Source organism: Anopheles funestus, chromosome 2RL (genome assembly GCF_943734845.2).
Source record: "Anopheles funestus chromosome 2RL, idAnoFuneDA-416_04, whole genome shotgun sequence".
In the NCBI taxonomy this organism is placed as follows: Eukaryota; Metazoa; Arthropoda; class Insecta; order Diptera; family Culicidae; genus Anopheles; species Anopheles funestus.
This window is the reverse complement of record NC_064598.1, coordinates 46,603,781-46,627,548: the sequence shown is the minus strand read 5'-3', so window position 1 is coordinate 46,627,548 and position 23,768 is coordinate 46,603,781. Positions and strand designations below refer to the sequence as shown.

General features: G+C 45.4%; 1 protein-coding gene and 1 long non-coding RNA gene across 28 annotated transcripts in view; one reads left to right on the top strand and one right to left on the bottom strand.

Moving 5' to 3' along the window:
• LOC125765411 (tropomyosin-2) overlaps positions 1 to 18,537 on the bottom strand; it is an 83,876-nt gene extending 65,339 nt beyond the window's left edge. For 5 of the 26 annotated variants that reach the window (XM_049430507.1, XM_049430512.1, XM_049430504.1 and 2 more), the window contains exons 1-3: positions 18,298 to 18,537; positions 3,155 to 3,288; positions 2,586 to 2,703 (exon numbers count right to left, since the gene is read on the bottom strand). In XM_049430507.1, the coding sequence (XP_049286464.1) occupies positions 2,586 to 2,703; positions 3,155 to 3,288; positions 18,298 to 18,537 (492 nt within the window). Of the gene's footprint in view, positions 1 to 1,141; positions 1,260 to 2,585; positions 2,704 to 3,154; positions 3,289 to 7,222; positions 7,730 to 8,665; positions 8,703 to 14,848; positions 17,299 to 18,297 lie in introns of those variants that run through there. The other 21 variants (XM_049430491.1, XM_049430490.1, XM_049430485.1 and 18 more) reach the window with 13 other exon arrangements.
• LOC125765493 (uncharacterized) lies at positions 8,376 to 10,493 on the top strand. 2 transcript variants are annotated; one of them, XR_007418560.1, is made up of 3 exons: positions 8,376 to 8,577; positions 9,815 to 10,164; positions 10,236 to 10,493. It is a non-coding gene; the product is annotated as an uncharacterized LOC125765493 (long non-coding RNA). The 2 variants fall into 2 exon arrangements; XR_007418559.1 differs by lacking the exon at positions 8,376 to 8,577 and adding an exon at positions 9,164 to 9,487.
• Positions 18,538 to 23,768: the final 5,231 nt, after the last annotated feature.

Genomic DNA, 23,768 nt, shown 5'->3' with positions numbered 1-23,768 from the left:
AAAACACAAAATGTGTCGAGATACACATTATAATAGAGCTAGCGGAAGCTAACGTAAAACAGAGACCATTAAACAATGCGTTGATCATCAACGTTAAGAAAAAAAAGAAAGAAGAAACAAAACGATTATTACGAGGACTTAGTCCCTCTACTCGAATAATAGCACCGCTTATAAGAGACATGAAAAATGGTTATTCATTAATTTTGGCAAGATTTAGGCTGGTGATTCATAAAAACTCAAAATAATAACGTTCAATTTTTTGTTTCAAAGTGGGAAGACATATTACAGATCACAAACGTTGGCAAGATATATTTTCCAAACAGTGGTTAACATAAGGTAGTGCAACCGGAAGCCAATTTATTTCAAACACCAGAAGAAAGAATTATCACATTCGTTTTCTCCATTCACCAACAACACATGTGGTGCACACACATCTTATCTGTTTTCGTTTTCGTAAACCATGCACCAACAGAAACCCTACACGTGACGATTCTCTTGACCATTTTACACCAGCTTCATTCTTGAAACACACACGCGTACACACACTGAATTGGTCCACCGGAAAGGATGCAAAAGTGGTTGATTATTTGTGAGAAGAGTATATAGTTGCACAATTTCATAAAATAAGAAAATAACCTAGCTTTTGTGTTCCGGGGACCCAATGTTCAGTGTGCCACCTTTAAATGTGTTAGTAGCAATTTAACACCATGCTCTATTCGATTTCTACTTTTCTCGCTTTCGCTATCAATCAAATCTCTTTCATTCGAGTGGCCAGTAACAATAGGTTTTTGGGGTTTGTTTTTGAATTTTAATTTTAAATGTTTGTGCCTCAACCAATCCAATCGCACACTGTGTCGCATATCAGTCAACATTCATACACGCCATACATTCCTGTTGAGATGAAACATCCTTTTGCTTGCGATTTGCGGCAAGCAAAGCACTAACAGGCGCGCTCGATCACACTCAATCCTTTCGTTCCGACTGGCTCTCACAGTCACACACATTCTCACATGCTTCCCTAGCCCTAACTAGCGCATTACCACAAATCAAAGCAAGAAAAGGGTTTTTTTTTTGTTGGCCACACACTAAAAACAAAACAGCCTAGCCTAGTTTATAGTCAAGTGATGTCTAGCATTTGCACCTCATCGTATTTCTTATCGGCTTCCTCAGCCATGAAGCGGGCCTCCTTCAGCTGGTTCTCAAGGGCGTCCATGCGCTCCTCATCGGCCAGGGCACGGTTCTCAAGAACCTTGCGAGCGCTGCATTTTTGTTGTTATTATTTTTTTGTTGCGCCAGGGTATACGCGTGTGCCAGTTTTTTTTTTCAATTCGTAAAATTTAGCCAATTACAAATGTATCACAGCCCGGTTGAAACATTACATTATTGGTATGTTTAAGTATAATAATTTAACAATTTTCGGATATTAAAAGAAGGATTTTTGTTACATTTAAATTAAATTTGTTTAACAATAAACGATGACGTTGTCGGTTTGGGGCAAAATGGGCGAGTGGGGGAGGCGAGTTTTCGTTGGCGGTGGGGCACATAGGTTTTTTTTTCGTTTGTGTTTTCAAACGTGGAGAGCGAGTGAGTGAGCGCAGGATACGGAAATTTGCAATAAATGGCAAATCACACGTCCAAAAATCACCCAAACACCATTTTCATACAGGTGTGTAAGGTGTTTGTTGGCCGTGTAAAGATTGATAAACGCAGAAAGATAAAGAAAGAAAGAAAGAAGAAGAAAAAAAACAAAGAACCATTATAAGTGATGTGGATCATGTTTCCTTTCGGACACGGATCAGATCGGCCAGACACCAGACGACGTCAAAACTAGCACACAATGACAAATTTCCACGCAGAGGCTGAATTGCACCGGAAACCTCTTCTGTACGTGGATGACGCGAATTGTTTTATCCTGTTGCTAGAAACAGGCAGCCGAGAGACTAAAGAAGGAGAAGGACAACGTCGAGAATGGGGCCCTAGCGAATGCACAAAACCACAGGAAATAATTTTCCAAAATCATTCGTCAATCAACACCATCGAACTGGATAGAAACACTTTGTTGCAAAGAACCGAACGAACAAAACTGAAGATAATATGATCTAGAGATATGTAAAGGATCATTATTGCACTTGCAGTGAATGTAAAATGATGGCACCTGTTTTATACTGTAAGGAAGTCGGATTTAACTGAAAATAAATGTAATACATCCCTTAACGGCGAATTAAATGGCAACTTTTCTACTGGATGTGAAGCGCCTGGAAGTATGCATTCACCACTTTTTAAGTTATTTTGAGCTTATATGGATTAATGGAACTCAAATTGGAAATCTAACGGGTCCTAACATTTTTTTTTAATGTTTTAGCATGTCTAATTCATCAGACTTCTTCGAAATCCGATCGGAAATCATCCTGGAACGATTGACGATTGCATACCTTTAGGCGAATACATCCAAATCTCTAATAGCGCCATAAACCGTGAAGGGTAGCTTTACATTTATCTCGATACTATGGAAATAAGGAAGGGAATGTACGTGTTGGGATGAGATGATACCCCATGACATGTCCGAAGGAGTGGATATTGTGTACCTCTTCGTATTTTTTGTCTGCTTCCTCTGCTATTAGCTTGGCCTGGGCTAGCTGTGCCTCCAGTATTGCTACCCTATCGTCTTCCATGTTTGTACGATTTTCAAGCGCTTTCCGGATCCTGTAGATATGTGGGAAGGGCAAAGTGCGAATATTGAACAATAAGCGATTGCGATGGACGATGAAAATGGAGCTTTGCAAGAAGGGACAACAACAATTCTAACAGATGGAGGCAAAAAACTCCACGTCAGACAAAACGAAAGTTTGATGATAGAAAGATCGGTTCCGAGTTGCTTTGCATGGCTGACAGATCGCACATACATACGCCACGTGGTTCTACAAGAACTTTCTCTTCCTGTTTCACGTTATCCTTCTCATTGCTTTTGATGTCTCGGTTATTTCAGTTTGATTTCGTTGGCCTTGGCTTTCCGTGTGCCATATTTCCGCGGGAAGGGACACGGAGCCTGTGATGCTACAGTGTTCTCTGGCTCATAGGCTGTTCCCGATGGGTGTATATGTTGTTTTTTTTTGCTCTCACTCGTCCGCCACTCACTAGAACCCAAACCACTTACCGTTCGCTCTCGTCGGCAGCGGCCGAAGCCTCTGACAGCTTAGCGGTGGCGGATGCCAAACGTTCTTCCGAACGTTCGAGATCCTCCTCCAGCAGCTGAATACGACGGTTCAGAGCGGCAACTTCCGATTCGGCCTACAAGGAGAAGAGAAAAGAAAACAGAATTTATTAGAAATGTTTTGAAATTCGGTATGATGGAGTATGTATAAATGGTTTACAATTTATATTTGAGATACAGTCCGCAATGTCAGTCCTTCAGCAAGAAGGTCACACTGGCCTAGAGCCCAGAACGTGTTCTAGCAATGTCTACTTATTAAAATTAAAAAAATCAACACATTTTGCATATCTCCAGTATGCTGACACCGGTCTTTTACCGGAACTCGGTCACGTAACCCATCCTAAAGAAGGACAAAAAAGGCCACTGCCAGTGAAAGTACAACACGCGTACATTAAACAACTGCAAGCAGTAACAACAACAATCCGCCACCCCTTTTCAGAACCCCCGCCGGCCAAGATGTCGCCTTCTAGTGACCTCTCTTCCATCTGTGGTAAGCCGTTTTTTACATCGTTTCTCCATTTCTGACTACATATTGCTACCAAATAAGGCAATCCCATACTCGAGAGTGAACAGCGAACCGAAGAAAGAAACCATGGCCTAGCAGCAACCATGTGCAGTATAGTGCCGTGGAGAGGAATACACGCAGTACTTGCGACCAAGCAGTACCGTGCATGCGATGAAAGGCGAATGATGTCATCCAGCTTTGTGGCTTTGGCAAAAAGAAACATCCAACAGGAGGCACTGGTGGTGGTGGAGTATGTTGGGGATTCATCCGTTGCTAGCGATCGCCTTCAAGTAATACAGCAAATGAGTAAACGTAGTTTAACAGTGAAGGACCCAACATTAAAAACATCGTCTTGTAAATCTTCGCCAGAAAAGACGATATTGGAGCACTTTTCAAACAGAAGCACGAACAATTACACCCAAAACCACTACCTCCCCGCGGGACCGATTTCACAATACGATGCGGGTTATCAATACATAGGTGTGCTTTATAAAGATAAGGCGCGTTTGTTGTCCATGTCAGATACTGAAGTATGCAGAACAACATCGCCCTCGGAGCTCTGGGTCTGTTACGAACCTTGCATGTGAGCGTGTGATGTGTCACCTAACCAAGGAGGTATGTTAACTTTAGTAGCAACAAACCTGCAATGGTAAATCAACGTGACTCAACTAATTGTACAGTTAGGTACATAGAATGTAAATAGAAAAAATGCAGGTTGAAACGGTTTCGCGTTAGTGCCAAACAATCGCTCCTGTCTCTTCACTATAGAAAAGCAGTAAATCAGCATAATAATCATCGAAGCAATCTCCAACCGCTCCCCCCAAACGACACTCTTTGATGAGTCGTCTAGTGCTTATAGAATTCGAAACAATTCGAGGTAACAGAAACACGATATCACCTCACCCATCCCTTTTGCAGTTTGCTATTAATACTCATCCCTCTAGCCAGCAAGTGGAGCATAATTCAATAGGCTTCAGCTGACCTTCCCTCGGGCAATTTGAATGTGAGAAGGGGATTTTTGCTTAACCCTGAAGAGATGACAAAACGGAACGCGCTGACATCATCCGGATAGGAACGTTTCGACTTCTCGTCTCTTCGCAAATAGATGTATGCGGGCCCCACCATTCGGGATCGGTAATTATGCTCAAGGTCAATCCATACATCTAAACGGCGTGTTGTTTCAACGATGTAGAGACACACTCCTGGCCATCTCAGTGTTTGCGTTAGACACTCGGTGACGTTTTCTTCCAATAATGGCAATTCTTGTACCTACTTTAAGTCTTCCCGTTTTACATAACGCCCCAAAACCCTACGAAGTTCCATGTTTTTAAGCCTTATAATTCTGATTCAAACCCACGCTACCACCCGTCGTTGCTGGTCAGTATCGCAAAACGCATTGTCACGGCAACAGGGCGTTGGTTGTCGCGCAATGTGTGTATGCACTAGCAAACAGTTACATGCCACTGTGGCACATCGTATCTGTCGGACCATCATTCGGTTGGTCATCCACCAGTAGCACCCGAATCCGACGGGATAAACGCATAGTGGGTCCAACCATCCGTAGGGGTGGGGGAGATTCGGTTGCATATTTTCTTTCCCCTTTCATTTCAATTGAATCCGTCCACATCCCGTAGGGCGAGGTGGTGATGCGCTTTTTTTTTGCTGTTTTCTTCACCCTGAAAAGCTGGCATTTCTTTCGCTTCTGCATCATCTACACACCCATTGCCGGTATCGCGAATTAACGCATACACATTCCACTGGCACTTTTCGTAGTGACCTCAGCATACCGCGAGGTGGTGTTTCGTGTGTTGGTTTTCCTCTCTCTTTGTGCCGTTGTTTCACCACCTCGCGTGCAGGTGAGAGAAGGAACCGGCTACCAAAGCAGGCAAAGACAAAAAAAGCATATCTCATTCATAGCACGCTGAAACCAGCGGACAAACCTTTCAGTGGTATTGGTTCGTTACATGGCCCGGCCGGGTGGTTATGTCTATGCTGCCGGTTCGAGGGATGCGTCATTCTTCGTTTTACCACCCTCAAAGGCAAGGGGCACAGAGCAAGATATCGGGCGCCGATGGCAACACGCACACACACACAGAGCGACCTGTCGCTGGATTTGGGGTGGTGGTTTTAGCATTATTACAAACACACCACCCTTCTTCAAGGGGTAAAGATGGGAAAAATGATCGACACGATCAGGCTTCAAATCCACTTCACATCCATTGCCGGCCGGTTTCGTTTAGTCGCGATATTGACGATCAGTTCTGTTGGATAATGATGGAAGAAAGGAGAAAGCTTGTGCGCTGAGGAAACGGCTCATCACAGCCGTGAAGGAGGTCATTTTTCCTAGCCACAATAAACCGAAGCTATAAAAATAGACATCAAAAACACGCTGCACAACAAACAATTATTGGAACCCATTTTCTACCTAGCTGGTGGCGTGCCACGCATCAACTACTTCATTTCACCTCCCGGTTTTGACACCATTTTCATCGATTTGCACAAACAAAAAGTGACCCTACGCGCTGTGGTTGATTGAGGTATATGATCAGGGGAAAAGACCTGCCAAAAACATTATGCTGCCCGCTTTGTGATCAATTAAGATCGGAAAATCATGCTCAAAATATAGGTTTTTTTTGCATCAAAATAATGACGATGATGATGATCCCTTAAGCAAGAAATCGAAGTAGGAACATTGTACGCGTTTACAGTACAACTCACAATTCAATTAACAATCGCATGCAGTTCGTACCCAATCAATTAACGGAATTGGGAAAAGGGAAATGATCACAAAAACAGCCCTGGAATAATAGAACAGCATCGGAAGTATGCACGAGCGCCTCTTTCAAGGCGTACACACACACACGTATACACACGCTAAGAAACATGGAAGTCAAAACGCACACTGTTGCAAAATACAATGACGTGTTTTGCTTGCTCATTTTGCTTGTGGGTAAATTTGCTTTTGGTCCGGTTTTTTGACAGGTTTATCTATCTGGAATGTATGTTGTAAAAGAGTCAGTGTTCTGCTGATTAATAGTAACACTTTTACCCATTCATGGTTATTTTTTTTACAAAAATATGTGTCCATGCGCCACCATTCATACCAAACATGCTACTCTGTCTCTCTTTCGCTTTCTAAAACTGATAGATCCGTGTGTATGTCACATAATTCTCTCACTCACTCGTTCTCTTTCCCCCATGGAATATGTTTCTTTATGTAGGTTTGTCTTCGTTTTCAATCAATTTACGACCGGCTTCACCACACGCACACGGCAAGGTGGTTGTTTCTATGTTGTTTTCTTATTAATAGAACATCAATAGAACGCAACCACCCTGACGACTGGCAGAGCTACTTCAATCAAAAGCAATGGGCACACAGAAAATAGAAATGGATGCGGCAATATTTTCCAAATTTGCGAAGAAAACATTGTGGTTTGTGGTTTTTGGCACAACAATTTGTTTGTAGTAAGTAGTCCAACCTCTTAAGAAAAATCGCAGAAACTTACTTCCTCACGCCTCATCACTTCGTTCTGGAGCTTTTTGTGGAACTCCTCGCACTCATCCTTGTACTTCTCCATCTCCTCCTTCGTCTGTCTCATCTTCTTCTTCAGCACGTCAAGCAGGTTGCCACCTTGTTGCACATTTGCGGCCATGGTATCTATTTTTCTGTTGTTTTCCTTTCTTTTTTTTAATCAAAGGAACAAAATTACTCTGCTTCTGGCGCTTTTCAGCTTATCTGTGTAGCGATAAGAAGCAACACCTGGACAGCACGGCACAATCGAAGTGTAACAGCGGCAGTAACCTGAATTTGGCGCAACCAAACTAGGATTATAACTATTTTTTGAAATTGCTTTTTCTTTACAGATCAAACACACTCTTGCACACACTCACTCGCACAGTCGCGCGCACGGAAAAAAATACCAACAGCGAACAAATGACAATTTGCCCACTTCCCTATAACGCGGTACTGGTGTACTATAAAATTCGAATATCAAAATGTAACTATTTTTTTACTGCTAGTAGAGAAAGAGAATACATTTAAAAAAAACGGCACATTTTGCACATTAATAATATGAAAATTTATATCAACATTGTACGAAACATATTCGTACGAAGGTGACATAAACGAAGAAATTAGGTTTCTTCTTTCATTTTTCTTACAAAAATAAAATAACTTTACGTAAACGCATTGAATAAAGTATCAAAATACACTACACAATCTCTCTTTTGGCATAACTTTTCCATCGTAAATTGTACACATCGCACTATTTTGTGCAGAATTTCATTGCTCTGAACAATCACATCATTTCATGGAAGGGTGCAAGTGATAGTCGCCTGTTTCTTTTCCTCCCATTGCTGATGTTATTACGCAACTTGCTCGCTCACTCTCGTTCTCGCTCCATATTCCGTATTCCCTAATATTCCCGCAGAAGAGACACACACTAGCACCCCGTAGCAGAACATCAGCGCAATACACCAACACACACTCGGTACGCACAAGAGATATTTTTCATATCATTTGCTTTCCCTCAACTGAAAGATATCTTCATTGCTTTCCGCACAATTGGATTTGCTTCTTGCCACAACACTCAGCTTTTTTTTCATTTCCATCAAACGATAGAATCTGCAAATGTATAACATCCAAGTAGTCGCAGCAGTTCACACCACCATCGCGCGCGGGCTCTCTACATTCCACACACAACGCCAATGAGCAAAGAAGACTGCACCAACAGCAAAAAGCAAGATTAGGATGCGGTAGACACACCCGTCGAAAACTGACGGCTCTGGATCGATTTATCAGTTCGGTATCTTTTTACATGGATAGCGAGCAAATGTGCAAAATCGTGCCGAGGGACAGAAGGTACTTTAAACGCGCCACAATTCTTTTCTTCAGATGGAAAATGCCAACAACGGCAAACGCGGACGAGTCGCGAGCAAAGGTTACTCACTTCGATCAAAAGCACTACTGAACTGAGTGGACTATGGGCTCGACCTGCCACTGGAAACGCTTGTTCGCTGCCTCCGTAAAGTAATGCCTGCACCAATACTATCGCACCTCTACGCAAACCTGCTGCAGACGTGTGCTAGAACAGGACGGCACGTCTTCCAGTCAACGCACAGCTCGTTTCGCATGCTTGTTTCCAGCGAGGACCGTGCATACAGCATACGAGCAGGACCGGTTGGGACGGGAGGGAGGGACGGACACGATTGCCAATGAGTGCCCCAAGATGGAGCAAGGCAAACGGATGGCGCTTTTATGGCAAACCGCGCTTCCATATGCAGCCCCTTCTCGGTGGACGGGCCCAGGTGTCCTTAAAAGGACAATATGCCGCAGTCAGCCGTTGGCTACGGCGCCCAAAAAGCGCATTGTCGCAGCACCTTGACCCACAGGGCGGATGGTTGCTGAGGCTGTACAAGATCAGAAAGATTTCTGATCAGTTTTCTGCTGGAGGATCCACGGTGTATCCACCGAGTACTAGCAACAAACGCAAGCGGTCAATGTGCGTACCCGTTTGTCATGCACTGGCGGGTGACAGAGAGAGAAAGAGAGAGAAAGATCCATAGGGAGAAAAGTGTGTGAGTGACATCCCGTTCGCTTTCATTGTGGACTGGAAATGTCAACACGCACACATCTGCCCTCGCTTACTTTGACTCGGCGGTGTTGCGTTTGCCTCCCAATGGAATTTCAGTGGGGCTCTCGCGTGAGTATTGTCCACCAGGAAAAATGTGCCGCCTGGACTGGATTCTGGAATTGTGTCGAATTTGCAGAGGTACGACCAAAAAATAGTACAACACTGATCAGCATTCAGCTAATAACAAAACAAACCTCAAAAACTGTCTCTTATTTGTGCATTTACTTATTGCTCTAAAAAATCGCACCTTTGGCAATATATTTTCAAAGCATGATCCAAGGGTAGCCATGGCAACATTCGATAGAGAGCAATGCAAACGGATCGTAATCAATCAGCACACTTTTAGACCTTGTCCTAAAGAGCATCCGAAATACGTTTGGTTTTGACATAAAAATTCAAACGCCATACCTGAATCGCACAGCGCTGGGCATTAATTGATCAGATATCTGTTTTCTTTTTTAACAGCAATCTACCCGATTCAAACAACCATGAACTCAGGCTCAGTCAATTCCGGCCACACAAAACGAACAAAACGTACAATACACACCGAACCGAATCACTGGACCATAACACGCACGTTCGAATATACTCACTGGATGCGTTGTTCTTTTGTAGCCTTCTTCCGCCCTTCCCCCACCCACCTTTAACCCCGTCGGACAAATCAGCTAAATGCATTCAAAAACTGGCATATTTGGTGCTGTATGGTGCCGTAGTTGGCATTCAAATATAATGTAATCGAAACCGAGACTAGCCCCCATACACGTTGGGCGCGGATGTATCGATCAATGCATTACCAACAGGTGAAGGCGTAGCGGGTGAGTATCGAAATCGCCCAACCCAGTGAAGACGATTAGAATAGAACGGAAACGCACCGCCCTTTTTGCAGGTGCTACCCGACACGCATTCCAGCTGGACATTGTTTTGGAGGGTTCGGAGTTTGGTGCCTCGCTCTCAAAATGTAGGGCCACAGCACTGCTCGTCCAAACGTGCAAGGGATCCCAAAATACTAGACGGCCGCATTGCATTGTTGTGCTCCCCCCTATCGTGAGTGATTTTTAAAAACCATGTTTTAGTCTGTCCATCGTTCTGCCACTACATCCAGCCAATTGTTCGAAGAAAGTACCCCAATGGTCGAGTTTCCAAAACGAAACACTTGCAAAGGGAAATAGAAGTAAAGGGCAGATTCCATAACGATCAACCGCTTTGTGTATTATTGAGGGATGTTTGTGACTTTTCGCTTTACTCATTTGAGATCACTTTACATCGCTAACCTCGATCGAGGCATGGTGGTAGTGCAGTAGAACACGGTCACGTTTCATTATTTCATATAGGTTGCTTCCTTCCCTTCTGACTACTGTGGCACATTCCACCCGAGGACAAAGTCGATCAATAGATCGAGGCAAGATTTGTATATCGAATCGATCGAATTACCAATTCACCGTGCGTTTCTTCCCGTTGCACGCTACGCGTAATAGCGGGATTCGATCATTGACGCAAACTGGGCATACCCACCCACTGCACACCTTTCCCGTGTGAAAACCACGACATGCGATCGTCATCGTGTTCCATGCGGCTAGATGTGAACGTGGAAAACAAACGAAGAAACAAACAGCTCAGGCAATGAAATAAACCATCAATCGGTGTCAGCAGCGTGCCGGAGTTTGTGGTGGTATCATCATCAGCTGGTTCCTCCGCGGAAACTTTACGGAACCGGAGGTGACAACGGTACCCTCCGTTTTAGATATTGCCGGCGACAAGTGGCAATCGCGAGGCGTGATGGTTGAACGCATATTTCATTAATCTAACACCGCACGCCAAGGTCGAAACGCCGTGTGGCAAATGAACTGGAATCGACGCCCACGGAACTGACTATTCCGATCCGGCAAGGATGCTTAAATACATAGAAAGCTTTTTTGGGATTTATAAGCTTCACGAATCTTTCCGTATGGAGTTATTCGGTGTCTTCAACGTGTCTTCAATCGTCCACACGAAACCAGGTGTTCAAATCCAAACGTTGTTGATGCTGATGCCTCTTCTTGCAGTACCAATGCAACGTTGTGCCCTGCCTGATGAAGCAGGGCAGAACAAACCGGCGGGACGAATTCTACCTTGAAAACAGTCCACCGAGGGACGACAGTGAAGTAAAAAGCATACATAACACGTTCCAAGCTTTCCATGCACAACCACTTACTACACCACCACACCCACCCCACGGCTTCTCCAAAGCTTCTTGCAGGGCCAACGTGAATAGTGCTGGTGTGCAACACACACACACCGGTTGAGGAAAACGTAAAGATCAGTTCCTTAAATGGACAAAATCGCTCGCGCACTACATCCCCAGACTCCTATGTCAAGCAGTCGCAAGCAAACGAACGTGCACCACGGTCAGACCAACGATGACTATGTTTGTCTTTACCTTCTCACCAACCTGCCTGCTCCGCTGACCCTTTTACCAGCATAGATTCCTCGCGGCCAACTTGGTGATACATGGGCTATATCATAAAATCCAATGCCATCGAGCGCTTGACTTTCCGAAACCGAAAAAAAAAAATAATTGAAAGCAGTCTCGTACAGGCGCCAGCTCCCGACACGTAATCGATCCTTCGACGGCTGTGCAGCACATACCGCTTCATCTTGAGCCTTTTCTGTTGTATATTCGCCACTTCATCCACATTTGAACTGCAATTATTTATGTTTCATTCATCTGCACACGACGGCAGCACGGAGAAGCAATTCGGCACACGCAAATGTAGGACACTGTGTCTGCGCCATAAACACGGGCAACTTCAAGGGTTAAAAAACAAAGCACCATTCGCGCGTGCGAAACGTCAAAACAGTTTCATCGACCGAGCGCGAGATGGCGCCACGTGCACGCACGGTATTGACTTGTTCAAACGCTCGTTCGTTCCAGCGGGTTCTAGCCTTCATCGGGGTTTAGTGAGACACAAGAAACCTCGAGAACCGAACAGAACAGAACGTACACATTAAGCAAACATATAGCATGTTTAAGTTGAAATACAAATATTATCGTTTTTCAACGTAATTCTCCCACAAAAAAAAAAAAAAACAACACAAAATAGAAGCTTTACTAGCCGAAAATTAATCGGTGAAATGAATCAGAATTTCGTATCATAAACCAACAGCAGTTTGTTAATGTTTGCCCGCTTTTCGTACGCCCAAACCGTTGCGCATCGCTGGTATTGTTCTCTTCCGTCCCCAGCACTCAAACATGTGCACCACACGGCACCCACGAATAATGCTGACTACTGATCGTGGTCGTGCTGTGCTGTGCTATACCACACCGGTAAAGAAAAAGCTAAGGCTCAACCTTAATGAAATGTATAAATATTTACACGGTCTCGTTACTTTCGCGGAGCAATAAACTGGAGTGTGAAGCGCAAAACCTAACCCGTCGCCACAGAGTTTTGAAAAAAAAATCTATTACGCTCACAGTACAAGTGCCGAAAACTTGGGTGGGAGTTGTAGGAAAACAAAAATCCACCACATTTCACCTGATTCGATCCACAGCTTCGATCGCTTACCGCACTAGTAACGTTTCATTTCCCTAACACTTTAATGGTATTGAACCTTCCCGGATAAACCTTCAGTTTATCTTGCCTAAGTATCGATCGATGAAGATCTTTGGCTTTGGCCAGATTGCTGACGGTCGATAATTCATCATAATTTGGATAATCTTCTGTACCGTGCAGCACCGTTGCACCGTTGTGTCTTCCCGGTTGGGTACCGATTTCGGTTCGAAAGGGAAGCAAAAGGAAAACGAAAGAGCGCCAACAAAGAAAACCCATTTTGCAGGGTTTCTCTACAGTCTAATAAAACGTAATGTTATTCACGAGTGAAATAAAGGTTAAATAAAATAGTAATTATTTTTTCTGAAAATGGAATCCACTGTTTAATCTAATGTTGAAAAACATTTCAACATCCAGCGTAAGTACAAGTGTAAAACTTCACATCAGAATGCTTTTGTGTACGTGCCAATCCCTGAACCTACATACTGCCATATCTTGGCCACAGGCAACGTTGAAAAAGATAAGATATCCGCTGTATTTGTGGCTCATCAATGAGGTATTTAGTTGGCAGTACTGGTAGGTATCGTTCGTCTTCAACCCGCTTGTCCAACCCTATTAATCATCACATTATTTCATACGGTTTGATATTCCATTCTACCCAACTCCCAAACAAGCGTTACTACCCCTGTAATGAAACTATCCGTTAGCATTGTACTGCTAAATTCCAAATTTCTCGCTTCAACATATCTAATAAAAATAAACAAAACGGAAACATTCGTTATCATGCATGCGCCATGTAAAGATTCCACAGCCCAATCTGAGTCAAATTAAATTTTGCCTTTTCCAAACTTTACTGCCACCGTACCCGTACACATCGGTCGCGGGTCGGTGCTGGAACTCTTCACCAAAGGTGGGTGAAATCGAACGGCACGAAAAGTGGCGAAAAAAGAAAAACGCCACGAAAATTGCCGCTCGCCGAGGTTAGATACTGCATACCTCCTCCTCCACAACACGGTTGTGGTTCGCGCACCTGTGTCTGTGGCTAGTTGCGTCTTGTGACCGTGTCTAAAAAAGCGTGAGAATGAAAGAGAAGCAAGGAGACAAAGGAAAAAAGGCAAGATCCAAAAAGGTGCACGTAGCGTAATCACAATGGAAACGTATTGCGCTCTCGAACGAAACCGTTGCCATTACCCTTGGTGAGGGATGGTTACACTTTTACGGTCCAAAGGTAGTAGATGCGACGAAATGAATGTATCTTTGTCGCTAAGATTTAAAAATTCTACCACCCACCCAAGTGTGGTCACGAAGGGTGGGGGGGGGGGGAAGTATGACAAGGAAGTAACAGGTTAAACATTCTTAGCGCATTCGCGACACGACGGACCTGAGCGAAAATGTATCAGCGCCAATTTTCTTTACCACCTCGAGGCAGAGTTATGTTTAGAGCAACGGCACACAGTACCAGAAGGCCACGATCGTAATGACGCCCTGCGTGATGATATCATCCTGCGTACGCTATGAATTTTGCAAACGCGCACATCGTTCAAATGCGCGACCGGAGTGTGTCAGCGCCGCAAACAATATTGCTAACGCTAGCGGAGGCCCCACACATGTATGGCCCATAAAAACGGTCTGTTGGAAAATTCCCTTCTCGTAATGCAGAAAGCGCAAGCGCTAAAGCAACGAAACGGCCTACGCGCAATCCGCTATTCGAGGTTCATGGAAAATTCAGCATTTCAAGCACCGACCGCTCCCTTGTGTTGCGGGCAGCTAAAAATAGAACCTGCCTAGAAACCGGCGCACACATCACAGAATCTTTCTGCCCCCGGGGATGGTCAGGCCGATTGCCAGACTGTCTCGCTACCGACGTTAATCGTTCCCGTGTGCACCATATAACACATATCGAGCACTGTTGCTTTACGCTTCTAAAATGTACAAAATTTCCCAAAATCAGGTCAATTTATATGATATTTACCCGCTTCAGCTGCGTTTTCATGATGTTGTGCAGCTCGTTCCGAATGATGTTAAACTTCATCATGGTATCGGAGCTAAAGATGGACCGCCCAAATGCCAACCCCGGATAGTCGGCACAGCGCTTCTGCCTTCGATGTTCCCGTTCCGCAATAACCTCGGTCCGTTCGCTGGTACATCGCAGCTTCGCCCATTCCGCCACGTCCGGATCGTTCTCGTCGTTCAGCTGCTCCTTACTGCCATCGCGCGCCATACCGCCACCGTACTCAGCCGCCCCTAAAAGCCCTCCGATCACAGCGTCCAGATCGCACGATGCTCCATCCCCCGATGCTCGCTGCTCCAACGCTGCTGCTGCTGCTGCTGCCGCGGCCGCTGCAGATGACTTCGATTTTTTCCGCTTCCCTCCATCTGCTCCAGTGCTGCCCGTCTTCGTAGAGGATTTTTTGCTGCTGGAAGATGACTTCTTTTTCCCGCTGGCCGGTGTACCAGCAGTGTCGTCCGACTGTGGGCTCCGTTTGCTACGCTTCAGCTTCTTGTTGATTTGCTGTACCAGCTCCTTCCCGCTTGTGATCTGATCCAGCTTCAGCTCTATGCTCTCCTCGTCGTCTGGTTCCGTTGTGCGGGAGACCGGTTCTGCTGGAAGCGGTCTCCCATCGGTGTCGGCCACCTCATCTAGTGGTATCACATTTTTTGGACTAACGCTGCTACGGTTGCTGCTGCTAATGCTGCGATTGTTGTTTAGTAGGTCCTGCTCCGGTTCCGGTGTGTTTTCCTTACTTGGCTCTACACTCCACCGTACACCGAGGGCTGTGATGTTGTTGTTCTCGATATTACTATTTACAATGTCAGCTGTTGCTGCTGTTGCTGCCGCTATATCATATTCATCCAACAGTTCTGCATCGTTATCATCCGACTGCTTAGCAATCGTGCTCCTCTCCGTGACCAGAGGGTTGTTGTTGTTGTTGCTGCTGGTACCATCACTACCAGTCACTACTCTGTCACTGCCACAACCACCACCACCACCACCACTACCCGAAATCGACACGTTCAGGGACGATGCGGAAGATGAGAGTGAAGACGAGGACAGTGAGTTGGTGCCACAGTCGAAGGCACCGCGCAGGGCAGCTATCACATCCTCCGCCGGAACAGTAGATTGCCGTGTGCCGCCAAAGCGGGGATGATGCTGGTGGCCCCGCTTCCGTCCACCCGTGCCAGGGCCCGGGCCGGAGTTATTTTCGCACATAATACTTGCACCAACGACGACACTACCACCACCGCCAGCTGCACCATTCACGACGTCTTGTTTATTTGCTGTTAAAAATGTGTCCGCCGACACACCAGCGTGATCCCATAGTTTCGTGTCAAACGTCTTGTCAACGAGTTCGAAAATGGAAGTTTGAACGCCGTTGTTTGACCGTTTTTTCGAGTTCGAAAGCGCATCGCTAGCTCGGTCGCCGGTTTGAAGTCGCATCCTCACTTCGGCATGGTTCGGCAATCTTCGTTGATTTTCACTGCCTCTCCGTTTTCTTCTACCACGTTGCCGGCGCGACTGACGGCCCTTTTTCGAGTGCTGCTTCCGTTTGCCACCGTTGCCGCTAGCGTGTGACTGCTTTGGACGGCTACAACAATCCGTTTTCCGTTTCCGATTTCCGTACGATATTATACCGGCCATGGTGTGGTGGAACGGTGTTGGCAAACTCTTTTGTTGGGCTGTCCACCTTCAACAGCAGAGAAAAACTTTCTCCGGTGCCGGCGGTGTATTCTACTGCCGCGTGTATGCGATGCGCGGTACTACTATCTTGTGAATGAATCCCAAATGCGCTTTCTTGCGTCTGCCTTCACCCCAAACCCGAATAGTAGTCATCGCTGTGACCCATTCTTTGTCTTCTTGTTTCTAAGTTTCTTCTTGTCTAACCGGCATCTTGACATTCCACAATCCCTCCTCTCCTTCACCGGTACTCAACTCTTCGGTCGTTTCCGATACCAATTCATTCAAATATTTGCACCGGATCGGAGATTTGGCTTGGGTCAGAATGCGTTGGCCACTGTGCCGCGTGCTTTTGGTCCATTATTAGCATATACGATAGGAAAGGGACATTGATAAAATTAGAGGATGATGATGATCGGCATCTGTGACAACCATAGTCCAACCATGTTGGTCCCGTTGTGCATCGATCACATAGCTTTTCTTTCGCATCCTCGATCACGTACGTGGCAACACGACTAGCTGCGCGCCCGTTGCGCATGATCGTATTGCGCACGACGATCACATCTGCGCACGTGCAAATGCGCATTGGCGGAAAGCAACGGCTGTTACGGATTCATCTTCTTAGCCCCCACGGTGGTAAAGCACGCATTCCGTAGCCGTATCGTTATACGGTTTCTGGTTTTTCTTGTTACGGCGTACATTTCTTTAAAAATAGACAATCGAAGGCAGCCATATTTCCCGGTCCATCTTGCGCTTCCGGCGCTGCCATACGTCGTTGGTTTTAGAACACGATGAGCTCATAGTGTTAAATTTCACGATGGCCTTTATTCGTATGAAACATAGCTTCCTATTTTTCACAAATATATTGTCAATTCGTTTAAACAAAAAAATGTCGCTTCGATTAATTACGTTCCGAGTTGAGCAACAATTATGCAACCGTTAATGGTTCGTATCAGTGTCACTGCACGACGATGCAGTTTACGTGCAGTGCCCGTCGGATGAAATGCAGCGAGCAAGATTATTTTTAGCATGTCTTACGTATGACAGCCTGCCCATACTAAAGACAAAAAAAGTACACTACAGACTTGTCACAACCCTTCATAAAAGCCACGAGACGAGACGAATGTGTGTCATCCTCATTCATTATCCTGTAGTGCTCTTGATCCTCGTTTGAAAGTGATATGTTCCGCTTAAGTTCTTCAAATTAGGTTACAAGTCAAGCATTTATACTTGTCTTCTTTTATCACATTTCATTATCGAATTTGCAATCAAAATAAAAAAAAAACAGATTTAAATGAGCTCACGTTCAGAAAATGATACGCAAAAAAAGAACACGCACGACGCATTTCTAGACTAGCCACAACATATTGCGCTATTGTGAAAAAACCCAAAAATAACCCGATGATGTACTGCTCGATTGCTCGCAGTTTTTGGAATGTACCCACACTGTGTGTTGCACATTCATCTTTCCCACACTTTCCCACAAGTCGTTTGTTCTAAATCACCTGTTTCGGTGCTTTGTGCCGCGCTGTGAAAAAAAGGAACCGCAAAGCGTTACCCTTCTATTTTAGCACAGATCACAGGCATTTAAAAGATTTAGGTCAACAACAATTGTAATGAACATCTTCTGACCCAAATACGACGACTTTGCGTAAAGGTCCTTGGTATGAATGGACGACTGTCAGATTGCGGACATGTCTCATCGAACATCGATTCATCGTAATATGGCGCATATCGGTACTTACGTTCTGCAGGGCCTTCTCCTTCTCCTCCAGCTTGGTGTTGACTTGCATGAGCGTTTCCTGGGTCTGATCGAGATCGTTCTCAATCGCCTGGATCTTCTTCTGGAGCTGGCGTGCCTCTTCCTCGGCCTTCTCGGCACGGAGGTTAGCATCACGAGCCTGCTGCTCGCAGAGAAGGGCCCGATCCAAGGCATTATCCTTCTCCAGCTTCATCGCCTGCATCTTCTTCTTAATCGCATCCATTTTGGGCTGGGTTTTTGTTTGACGATCACTTCACAACACTACGGAGCGTAAACACTACACACAAAACCGAATCGCACACGCGTACCCTGCAAAATTGAGAAAGAAAATGGGGTTTATATTATTATTTTTGTACTAATTTTACACTTAATGCTTTGTAGTAAATTCAAAATTTTATATTAAACAGACGATCAAAAGTTCAATTATGTTTGTTTAAAAAATTAACGCTCAAGGGAAGAAATCATACACCAACAGATGTTGCACAACTCGTCTTTCTCACGTTGAAATCGTTTCCCACCTCAAACCCCCCATGTTTTATTTCTTAACAACCAACAACTTCAGCGCCATTGACATTGTATCAATAAGCTCGAAATGATCCTAGCGTCGCTGAGCATAATCATAGATCGGATCCCAAACGGGCACACGCAAATGCAGACGCCTAACCGATGTGTACACGCCATTCGTTACAAACGGCCACAAACGGTGGTACAACTTGACACCATGGCGCGGCCTTCCGTTTTCCTTTTACGGAAGAAAATCAGAGAAACGTGAATTTCAATTTAATCGCGTTATTATATCGAAAGCACAAATGTGGTCCGTCATCGAGCGTGTGTGTTTGAAGTTTTCGAGGAATCCCCACTGTCCGTGCCATTCGGCTCATGCTTAAACCCATTAACCAGATGATCAATGAGCAAACAGCAAAAGGTGGTTAGCTACCATAGTGCAAGTCCATTAGGTTGAGATTTGTGTCACAGTTGTGGCTCATAAAGTGTCGCACACCGTAGAAGCGACCTAATTGGATGTTTGCCAGGGACATGGTTTCCTATTTCAAATAAGCAGATTTTTTTTATTTACAACCCGTTTCCCACAATTCGCTTACTACTTATCAGTTTAAAACGATCGAAGGATCACGTATGTGGTTTGCAGATCCCGATTCAAAGCTCTACTGGAATTAGAAGATGCTGTCCACTAAACCTTGGACGGTATGGCATTTTTTCGGCTGTAGTAAGGGGAAACCAAACAACGGCACACCAGTTATTGTCGATCCAACGACTTTTCTTCCTTTTTTTGCGGGTCAGAGTGCGTACATATATGGCATAGGACAACATTCTCGAATAGTTCGAGTTGAGCAGCTTGTGTTGTTGTAGTGAACAACATTGAATAAACCAGCTGGCTGGCTGGGAATGTTTATTGTCATGTGTTTTCATGCCGAAGCATCAATTCCGCACATGAACGGTGGAGGTTTCTACGGTGTGTCGCGAGCCCGGACCGCTTGCAAACTATCCTACCCAGGGTCGGATGATATTTATCTCACCTTTCTGCAATAAATATTCGAAACAGGTTTAACTGTGCATCGGTGCGTACCAACATGATAGCTTATTTTATTGCACACACATCGAATATCTTCTCTCGAGTAACTCGAGGACGAATGCAATGTTTTGGTGTTCCAGCGGGCAGGTATCGAATCGGAGAACAAACGAAACCTGCCCTACCATGAACCATCAACAACATTGGCTCCAGGTGTACAAGGTGCCAGATAACACCACCCTGTCCACAGGGGCCTTGTACTGTCGTCATCATCGCCCAGGAGCCCATGACCACGCTTCTAGGTGAATGTCAACGGCGTGCGGCGTTTGCAAAACCACAAACATCATAATTGCGGCTAAGATTTCACCACATGTGTGTCGTACGAAATTTGAACATCTTGAACCATCTTTGCCAGGGGGAAGGGCGGGTAGCTGCAGCTCGAGGAAAAAGAAAGCGAAAGCTCCAGGTCATTACAAAGAAAAAAGATATCTCTCATTGCGATAACAAGCAGACCGAAGTGTCTCATTGAAGCAGTAGGTTACGATCCCAAAAACCCGTTTCTCCATTCCCGATTATCACTTTCTCTCCCTCTCTCTCTCTCTTTCTCGTTCTCTTACACACGCTAAGGGAGGGAAGGAAATTTCGGTCAAATCGCCAACTTCACCCATGGTTCGCCAAGGCCAACCGGTGACGGTATCCGGTTACGCTGGATGTTAATTATTTAATCGTCTGTTCGTACGTGGCGATAAGTGCAAGTGCATGTTCACAAGCCGAGTGAAAACAAATGCATCGCAGTTGGGTAGACGATCGTTTGTTGGTCGAAGGCGTTGAATCATTCTCGCAAACTCGAGCGATAAGAACAGAGTCCTACTTTAGCGCTTGTTGGAATTTGCAACAGATTCATGTACGGCCCATCTCGGGACACACCTGAGACACCTGTCTGTATGGGTTTTGTTAAATGGTAAAAGGCGCAGCACCTGCAAAGAGTTCTCATCGGAGACGTCTTATCGAAGACAGAAGTGTGGCCGGAGATCGTACAGACGATCACCTTCAACGGGGCGCCTGGGATAGTATGGTGGCGTAGGATAAGAAGTAGGTCATCATGGCAAATAGTGAGCAGTTGAGATAAGCAAGTTCAAAAACTACCATCAACTGTTTTTTTACTGAAGACGTCAATGTCCAGATCATTGGTACGTTTCAAAATATTTTTCATCCAGAGTTTATCCCATTCTGTTTTTTTTCTTGGTTTATACTAACGCCACGTACAAGCTTGGTAATGATCCGTGCATCCGTTCGTGGCACATATTAGATTGAATTAAGCCACCACCACCGTTCGCAATAGACGTTGCCGAGCATTGGTTTAAAAATAAACTTTCTGCCACGGATCGGGGATGTTGAAATCGCCGGCACACGCAATGTGTATGCTGCCAGGACACACACTTCGTGGCCGACTCCGACCTGCCGGGGATTGCCATAAACGTCGATCGCGAACGGATGTTGGATGTTGGCCGAAAATAAACCTCTAAACCCGCCCTATGTTCGGGTCGTGCGCAATGGTACCATGCACCATGCGCACGCAAAAATGTACACCCGCGCGTCCTCATGCAGGTTGACCACCGCCATCAACCAGCCTCTGTAGTATGTCGACGGTCTGGTAACGTTACGCTTCGCTCCGTGGTATGCGCTACCGTGCGATCGGCACCAACGGTCGGGTGTTCTAAAAATACGATCACTGAGCATCCCACAACCCACGATCGATTGTGGACCGGTTGGACTGAATGGTGGTACGCTTGCTGCAGACACGTTGTGCGTGTACCGAACCGAATGAAAAAACGGCTTCTTCCCGGTGGGCTTTCCTTCTTGCCCTTCGGCCAACGGCGGTAGTTTTAAAAATATCGCACACCTCTCGCCGAAAGCTCATGCGCACACCGTTTTTCCCTTTTTTTTTTTTGTTTTGCCACATTACACAATCGCATATCGGCGTCGAAAACAGGGCCGGATTAAAACTGGCCATTTAGTTTCGGGCATGTTCAGCACAAACGTCCCACTAGGTGGTCACCGTCCTGGGTTTACTTTTTTTTTGTTCCTTCGCTTTATTCGACTCGTTATGCACATTCCAAACCGATGACTAGGTTCAGATGGTTTGATAAGTTTGTTTGCACATCCCACCGGGTGTTGGGGTGGTAGTGTTGGTGGTGGTGGTGGACGGCATTCCAACCAATGACACCTTCTAGTAGGGATCAGCTGATCCCACCCCTGTTATGCACTTTTATGCCAAAAAGGGAAATAAAAAAATCAGACACATTTGCACACTTTGACAAAACGATGCACAAAAGCACGTGCAATTGCACCCACAACACACACACACACGTATGCACACATACGCACACACACACACGCACGCAATCACTGACGATGCATCACAAACACTTTCGCTCTCCGGTACGATCTGGAATGGTCCTACTCAGAGGCTGGAGTAGGTTCCATTTTTTTGTTCTTCATCCTGTCCTCCAAATTACTCAGCTTATATGTTAAACACTTTTCGTGTAAAATTAAAACTAAAAGCCGTTATCAATTTGTCGTCATTTCACACTCCGAACATCACCCGACTGGAGCTTCTTTAAATTCACATTTCGCAATCCGTTCTGCTCTGGAGAAAGAGAACCAATTTTGTCGAATTTCCCTACAACTTTCCCATACGCAAAATCGTACCACCAAGTGAGTCGAGCAAAAAGAAACGTGTCCAAATGTCGTAATGCCGCTAGCAAGAAATCACCGTGCCAAACCTTCAGCAAAAACCGCACAAAACAGCGGCGTGATATATCCGCAGAACCAGAAAACAAACCCGGAGGACCTTACTTACACTTGAATCCGCGAGTTAAACAGTTTAAAGGCGAACTGAAAAACGTCGAAAAACCGTCTCGATAGTGGCGCACGGTGCGCACCCCGGCCCGGATGGAGTTGCACACCAGCGGCCCGCGAACCGTGTGCGTACGCGCACCCATACACCTGCAGTTGCGGTTCGTGTCGCGATCGTGCGCACGAACCGTGTGGAGTCCTCTCGGGCGATATGGACACTTACCACGGTGGGGGGACGTGCGGTGTGGAGTGATCATGGCCAGTAGCGGAACGAGTGCGTGTGTGGGTACCTTTTTTGTGTTGTACACGCAGTTCCAATCATTTTCACAGCAGCATCTTCGGCTTCGGCATTTGCAACGAACACCGTCTCTGCCGGCCGTACGCAAATCGTACGCGAATGCGCAAGTGAATTTTACCCTCACCACCGGAAGATACATCCCCACTCTCGATCGTTTGTATGGTGACCGATCGAGCCGCTTAGTCCCCACCATTGTACGATCGGTGGAAAACTTCCACCACTCCATGGGTTGGTTTTTCTGGTTCTTGGGTTCGATGCTTCCCTTCCGTACCGAAGCGTACCTGGCCGGCTGGTGGCACTTTTTCCGGCCGTGCTCTACTGCCGGAACGATTTTGGGTACGAGCGATCCTATTTTTAAATTGTCGATCGAGTCACACACATCGTGGGTCAGCAATCGGTGCTTGTTTATGCTTCTTGCCCGAATCCCGATGTGTGACGTCATTGAATTTGGGCAACCACCGAAAAATAATGCAAAAGTATCCGTTTTGCAGGGGCGTACCTTGCAAGCGGGGTCGACTGGTGGAAGAAAGAAGGAAAATTTAATTTCAATGAATCACACATCGTCAACATCGACCTGTTGCATTGCGAGTCCGACTTTCGACAAGTCCGAGATGAGTCTTTAGCGACGAATACTTCCGTTTGTAGTGTGTGATAGGTTGAAAATGATTTTTTAAAGCATTTCTATACATTTTAAATTAATATAAAAGGCTGATCCTTAAGATGCCAACTTAAGAATCCAGTCATCTTTAAATGATCATGATGTAAAAGA